The following is a 7,939-nucleotide window of genomic DNA, read 5'->3' as shown; positions in this document are numbered from 1 at the left end:
ACTGTAATGTTTGCCTCTGTAAAAGTGGTCAGAAATTATAGCTTAGTGTAGCATAAGCTATAGCAGTCCCCGTTCCTATAAGCCAAGCAAGCCTAGCCTACTGGTACATGCCATGTTCACTGGCCAAGTAAGTACGGGATGCTGTAGATCCAAAAAACATTAGTGCGCATTTTTCTATTCTTTATTATTATTATTACACAGGATTTATATAGCGCCATCAGTTTGCACAGCGCTTTACAACATGAGGGCAGACAGTACACTTACAATACAAATCAATACAGGAAGGACTAGAGGGTCCTGCTCGTTAGAGCTTACAATTTTCTTTTTTTTTATCCTACCTAAAACGCACTCTAGAAAACAATAATTCCTGTTTTTGTTAGTACTTTTTTTTTTTGCAACCAGACTACTACATTGATTATATAAGTATACATTTTATTTTGGTAGACAATTTAAAAAGAAGAAAAGGAAAACTTCCAACATTATGGCACAACATTATTTTTTAAGGTGGTGATACTCAATATCATATATTCAATATCACAATTCACACAATATGGTATTGGGTATAACCACCTTGAAAAATAATGTTGTGCCATATTGTTGTAAGATCCATCGCTGCTTTTAACATATTGGAGCTTCCTGGAGGTTTTCCTTTTCTTCCTTTTAAATTGTCTACCAAAAGAAATTGTATATTTTTATTTTATCAATGCTGCCGTAAAAAAAGTCCTAACAAAAAGAGCAATTATTGTTTTCTGGAGTGTGTTTTAGGTAGGATAAAAAAAAAAAAGGAAAATGCGCACTAATGTTTTTGAGCTGTACTATCGGTACAAACAACACCTAACATATCGCTGTGATTGTTAGAAACAGGATCATTCAATTTGGGTTGTTCTTTGGTGGTAGGTTATGGTAGCAGCAAGAAATATACAGCTACATTTACAAAAAAGATAAAAAAATTACTTTGGGTAAGTATTCCTTTGATAATTAAAAAAAATAGGAAAAAAATGTGATATAATCCAGCTAGATTTAAAAAGTAGTTGTGATGATATCTACGGTTTTATTAACAAATGTCAAAGTTGCAAAATTGTGCTTAGGCATTTAGATTGGTTTTACACTTAGGCGCAAAGGGGTTAAGAACTTTATTCACTTTTATTCAAAATGGTTAAGTTTATATTAGGTAAGGAAGATTGAATTGGCTGTAGCAGGAGATATCTCCCTTCCAAAATTTAGCAAACTAAAAAACAAAAACAGAGAAAAATGGCAAGCTTATCCTCATTCACTCTTTGCAGGTTGTAATTGTCATTGAAATTTTTGTTATTAAAATTGAAAGAAAGAATAACAATTTTAATGTTTATCTAAAGCTTATTTTATTTTTTACATTTTAGTTTTAATTTCCTAGCAGTCTAGTTGGGGAGATTTCTTTACTTCCTGTCCCAGACCAGTGTTTCTCAAACTTTTTTGTCTTGTGACACACACACCTGAAAAAAATTAACAATTTTTGTGGGGAAGAACATATTTATTTTTACTTATATATTTAATTTTACATTTAATGTGAAAGATGTGCTTGCTTTTGAGAGAAAATCAGATTGAAGCGGGGCTCCAAAGTCAACAAAACAAGTGCGCATTTCATTGTCAATTTTAAGAGGTGTCTCTCTCTTTTTTGATTTGATTTCAGTCAATGCTGAAAATCCAAACTTATAAAACCATGAAGACACAAATGGCAGGATTACTTTGATTGCTTTTGAACTGATTGCGGGAAATTACTTCTTAATTGAGATCCAGTGGCGGCTGATGTTTTTGGGGGGGTGGCAACTCAAACCCCCCACTCCCCAATGTCCGCCGGTCGGTCCACTGGCACTTACCCCATCTAGGCGGTGGGGATCAGGCATCCATGGAGCAGTAGCGGGGATCGAGCATTGAGGACTGGGAATCCAGGCATCGGTGGGGACCGGGCATCTCTTCTCCTCCTCGCTTCCGCTGTGAGTCTCCTCCCCTCCTCCTAGGCATCCAATATGATCGCCTATCCTTTCAGCCAATCAGTGACGGGTATCAGTCCCACTTCCAGATTGGCTGGAAGGAGGATCAGTGTTGCAACAACGAATATTCAACACACATGGGTGGGCTCTGGATGCTTCCTCTACAACCCGAGTCCACCCTATTTTGAAACCTATTAGAGCCTGTGGCTCTAATCAGGTGCTTAAATAAAAACTCTGGCCACTGTAATTCATGTGCCTAGTGACCTGAAAGGGGCCAGATACATGAATAGGGTGTGGCCGCCGCGGCCATGGACAGATTCATGCAATGCATGAATCTCTCCATTACTCATATAGGGGGTGGCAAGAAGAGAGGGGGTAGTGCCCGGGCACTACTAATGGACGGGCCACCCCTGGTAAGATCCAAAACTTATCCAGGCTCTTTTTGGGAAATGTTGACTGAAATACTGAAATATATAATTAGAGAGTCTCGCATTACGAAAGGAACCAAAGACTGACAGACTGAGAGAGATTGCGTTTTTATATATGTTACTTTTTTAACTTTTGCAACATTCATTTAGCATTACAGTTTTCAATATGTTTAAGGTATCAAAACGCAATTTTATACCACGGCACACAGTTTGAGAATCTCTGGTCTAGACAGTCAGTTTTCATTTGAACAGTTGTCCCTAACCTCCTGTTTCAATGACAACTATAACATTTTGAATTCCTTATCAATTTCTGTCATAGTGACATTGGTTTCCAGAACACATAGGGTTATTCTCCCCAGGGGACGCAGACAGTAATGAAAATCTGGCATGGGTTCTAACTTTTTCCCATGCCACATAAAACTAATATATATATATATATATATATTTAAACTTTACACATTTATAAAGTTCTAATTACATGTAAAATATTATGTATTGCTTGCATTATGGCCTTTTTCACCTCTTGGTTCCTCAAGCTGTAGATAAGAGGGTTCAACATCGGGGTCATTACCGAATAAAAGACAGAGGCCACTTTGTCTCTTTTGTTCAGGGCACTGGAAGGTGAGCGTAAATAAGTAATAAAAACTGAAACAAAGAAGACGCTGGCACACATGAAATGGGAAAAGCAGGTGCCGAAAGCTTTCTGTCTTCCTTTAGAGGATTTTATACGTAATATGGTGGAAAAGATTAAAACATAAGAGACCAGGATTGTTAAGAATGAAGAAAGGCAATAAGAACCAACAGAGAGAATGGTTAACACGTTGCAAAGAAGTGTTTCGGAACAAGACAATTGGAGTATGGGAGGAACATCACAGTAAAAATGTTCTATAAGATTCAAGCCACAGTAATGGAGACTGAACAAGCAGCTGGTCTGTACAGCTGACTGAAAGAAGCCCATGAAGAATGAGAGACCAACAAGAGAGAAACATATGCTTTTGGTCATGATGGAAACATAGTGAAGAGGGTGGCAGATAGCAACATAGCGGTCATACGACATACTGCAGAGTAGAAGGACCTCAGTTCCTGCTAGGCCAGCAAAAAAGAAAAATTGGGTGGCGCAACCATTAAACGAGATGGTCTTCCTGAGGGATGTAAGGTCAGACAACGTTTTAGGAGTAATAGCTGTAGAGTAGAAGAGGTCAACCACTGAGAGGCAACTCAAAAAATAATACATTGGAGTGTTGAGGTTGGAGGCAACAAGGACCAGCATAACTAAGCCAATGTTTCCGAGTATGGTCACAAGGTACACCATCAAGAAAAAAATTAAGAGGAACGGGATTAGTTTATCATTATCGGTTAGTCCAGAAAATACAAACACTGTCAACTGTGTCTTGTTTTCCATAGCCAATGAGCTCTTTCTACATAAAAATAAGAACCTAAATGTTGGATAATATAGATATGGATTTTTTTTTAAGGAAACCTAAGATAAATGTATGTTATAGGTGACCTACTTAAAAAAAACAAATAAAACCCCCTAATTATCTTGTTGACTTTAGCAGTTTACCTTTTTAGTCATGAACAAAGAACAAGGATGCAGCAAGTGAAGCTAGAATGAGGAAAAGAGCTTTGATCAACATATATGTTCCATGGCAGGAAGTATGGAAGACATTGGATCCTAATGATAACCAGGCAGCTATCATTTTCAGAAGAGAAGGAGAACAATGTTAGCCATTTTATTTCTTGCATTAAGGGCTCTTTCACACCGGGGGCAGTGTCTACTGCCTTCTGAAAAACTGAGATGGATGTCTTTTCAGGGGGGCAGTATTTCAATAGCCAACAGATATTTTGGTGGTGATCCTGGCACTTCCTGAACGTCTGACATTTTTAATTCTCAATGGGAGTTTTGTATTCAAAATAAATTTCACCAGAGCATGAACCATGGTTGCAGTGAGCTCCCATTGACCTTGTTGACTGTCCAACTCTGCAGGCTGAGTTAACATTGCTGTGGGTGCGAATCAAAGTATTGTGGCCATGGCATGTGTACTGCCCTTTCCGGCTATAATGTTAGAATTTAGGTGGATGGTCCTGGAGGTGGTAAAACCTCTGCTCGGCCATCTGTTTTTATTGCCACATGGCCACCTGTGGGCAACAGAGCTAAAGGATTTGTTTCTGCAAGTCGAATGTCCTAGGCACAAATTGAAAATTAGGGGTATGTCTATAAAGCAGCAAATTTGACATTCACCAAAATATTCACTGCAGGTATATTTTCCTGGCGTATATGTTTTAATTTTGAATGCCTTAAATTTCAATGCCTGGTAAATGCTTTATAAATTTGCTCCTTAATGTCACTTGTTGAGTTACTTAGGCAAAATTAACTTTATTTTTTTTATTTAGAAGTGTTTTATTTTTTTTTTGCATTTTGGGTAGTTTATTACATTTTCCATTCTTACATTTTTTATTTCATTTTTTTATGTCATGACCGGGTTACCTAGTATACCCCCCCCCCCCCCCCCCAATTTTTGGCTGCTGTAAGTCTGCTTGGCATGAGTGCACAGGTCATTCATTAGTGGTCGGTGCCGAAATTGAACCGATGTGAATTTGCCCAAAAATGTACCCATTCAAGGAAAAGTCTGCAAATTCATGATAAGAACCATTTTAATTGCAAGCCCTGAAAGTGGTTCTGAAGCCTAAACTTTTTTGACATTAATGCTTTCCTTGTATTAAAAGTTTTTAATTTAAATGCCTGGTAATTCTCACATTGTGTGCTTTATAAATGTGCCCCTTAATATCCCTCATTGAGCTTCTTATGAAAAATGTACTTTTTTTTTTTTTAGAAGGGTTTTTTGAATTTTGGGTAGTTTATTTAATTTTATGTTCTTACTTTTTTGTTTCATAATTTACATTTTTATTATTTCATTTTTTACAGTCATTTTTTCTTTTTGTCAAAAACTTTATCTTTCAATGTTTAGTACATGTCATATTTCGTGCTTTAGAAATTTGCCCCTATAATTTCACTTATTAAGCTATTTAGGCAAAATGTACTTGATTTTTTGTTTTTCTTTATTTAGAAGATTTCTTTTGCATTTGGGGTATTTTTGTTTTTACATGTTTTATTAGATTTTTTTTCACTGTCAGTTTTTTTCCTTTTGCCAAAAGATGAAAAATAATTAGACTAATGAGGTGCCACTTTTTGGCACAAGCACAGATTTACTGTCAGTTTTTTTATTTTTATATAAAGGTTTACATTTCAATGCTAGGTAAATGTCATTACCAATGCTTTGTAAATGTGCTCCCTACTTTTACTCATTGAGCTATTTATGCAAAATGTACTTGACTCTGGGTTTTTTTTTTTATTATTACTTTTTTTTTTGCATTTTGGGTAGTTTTGTCTATTTAATTTTATGTTCTTTTTTTTTATTTCATTTTTTCCACTGTCAGTTTTTTTCTTTTTGTCAAGAGATAAAAATAATGAGGCTAATCAAGGACGGCTTTTGGCACAAGCACAGGTCCAAGTTTGAAGAAGCTTCCATAACCCTCAGGAGCCATTTAGAAACCCAGTGGATCGTTAAAAACATCATAAAACGATCTAATTTCATTTTCTCCATTACCTCTAATGTATTTTGCCCAAATTATGACATTTTTGTCAAATTTTACATTTTTCAAAGAAGCAAAATTTGTCAATTTTATTAATCCTTAGTGACCAGTGAAAGTACACAAAGCGAAGCATGTCAAGGTGTCTGTATCAATCTACTTTTTTTAAACATGTCTAAAAAAATTTGCACATTATTACTTTTAAACACTCTTTTTTCTTTTTTTTTTCTTTTTATGGTTGAAGAACATATACATAGTTACATAGTTAGTAAGGTTGAATAAAGACACCAGTCCATCCAGTTCAACCTGAGTGATTGATTTACTATAAAACAGTGAATACATAGTGATGACTTTCAAGACCACAGAAACACAACTGAGATTTAATCCTTAAGAATGCAATTGGGCTGAGAAAAGAAATTGAGAATCTTTAAATAATATATTGTGTGCATATTAATTTCAATTATCCAGTCGTGTGCAGATAAAATAGGAATTAGGTTTTTACATGATTGGACAAGTTAATTGAATATTTTTAGATTTTTTTCGAATGTGAAAATTCTTAGCTCTTTTAACAAGTCTGCCTAAAGAATTAATATATACACAATTATATATATTTATATATATATATAAAAATTGTAAAAAAAAAAAAAAAAAAAGTCCATATGAGAAATTACTACAATTAAAACAAAAAAATATTAGCTTACTAAAAATACACTGTTTTTGCCCTTTAATATCATTTTCGAAAATAGGGTGGCAGCTGAAATTCTGGTGAATAGGTATGGACATTTTGTTTCTAAACTGTAAAATAAATGGACTATGTCTGGTTACCATTTGCTGTACCATTTCCTTACCTCTCCTGCATTCACACCCATCTGATGTTCGAGATCTGTTCATGGGAATCCGGATTTTTTTTATTATAATATAACACTTTATCTTGGGAGCAATTCTCATCCATCCCAGAGCATATCATTAATTTCATCAACAAACAAGGCTGGTAATAACTGGTTTCTTGTGGAGTAATTTATTGTGGCATTGAGGAATTCATCCTTTAGTTTGCGTTTTATGCGTTAACCCCACAATTATGAGAAATTACTATTAAAGTGAACTCAGATTTGCTAGAGGTATACACCCCCTGACTTTTTCATAGAAACTTAGAAGACTGATGACAGAAAAAGGCTAAAAATATGACATACAATTATGTTTAATTCCAAGGGGTGGGCTAGGGCAGTATAGGGGCAGTATATCTAAGAGACATCTGGATTACAATATTTCTGATAGGTTGCAGGCCCCTAGCTGCCTGTTTGCGAGAGGCCAGGTGGGGTACCCCGTTGGGCCCACAAGTTTGTATTATTTCAGTTCACTTTTATACTTTTTCGATTTTCACCTGCTGTTTTATTTCACTCTCACTCTCACTCTCAGGAATGGGAAGACACTATGTACACAGTCCGAATAGAAGACATGATTACAATATGTGGAGGTCTGCTCCCCTATGGCTATCGGGTCTGCCTTCTTGAATCCCCGGCCTTGAAAGGGTTGAGTGTTGAGCCACCCTCTCACATCTAGGGATACAACATGATCACTGTCATCATCTATCCCAAAGGGCCGTATGTTTGCCCGCCCTATATATACCCTTGGATGCCATTTGCACTCATCTCTAATCAAAATTGCTATTTATTCATAAATATAAAGGTACAAAAAATCGCACTAACACCAGCACCCTGGGATGCCAGTTCTCTTACAAGGACTCCCGATGACCACGGTTCCCATTGTATCCTGGAACATTAGAGGCCTAAATGACCCCATGAAGCACACCATGGTGTCTACAACACTTCGGAAGCACCTCCCAGTGGTGTGTGCTTTGCAGGAAACACACTTGGTGCCGGAGACTCTGTCATGTTTAAATTTTGCATGGGTGAGGTGGGCATATCACTCAACACACACCTCCTATTCAAG

General features: G+C 36.3%; 1 protein-coding gene across 1 annotated transcript; it reads right to left on the bottom strand.

Annotated features, from left to right (window-relative positions):
• Positions 1 to 2,858: 2,858 nt before the first annotated feature.
• On the bottom strand, positions 2,859 to 6,875 carry LOC143962419 (olfactory receptor 5AP2-like). Its single transcript, XM_077471699.1, has 2 exons — positions 6,838 to 6,875; positions 2,859 to 3,816 (listed from the first exon to the last, which is right to left on the bottom strand). The coding sequence occupies exons 1-2, from the start codon at positions 6,846 to 6,848 to the stop codon at positions 2,859 to 2,861; spliced, it is 969 nt and encodes a 322-aa protein (XP_077327825.1). The 5' UTR covers positions 6,849 to 6,875.
• Between the last annotated feature and the right edge of the window lie 1,064 nt (positions 6,876 to 7,939).

Source organism: Lithobates pipiens, unplaced genomic scaffold (assembly GCF_037356315.1).
Source record: "Lithobates pipiens isolate NorthernLeopardFrog02 unplaced genomic scaffold, aLitPip1_a1.2 Scaffold_8, whole genome shotgun sequence".
Lineage (NCBI taxonomy): Eukaryota > Metazoa > Chordata > Amphibia > Anura > Ranidae > Lithobates > Lithobates pipiens.
Note: the sequence above shows the minus strand (reverse complement) of the source record. Positions and strands in the feature narration are given on the sequence as shown.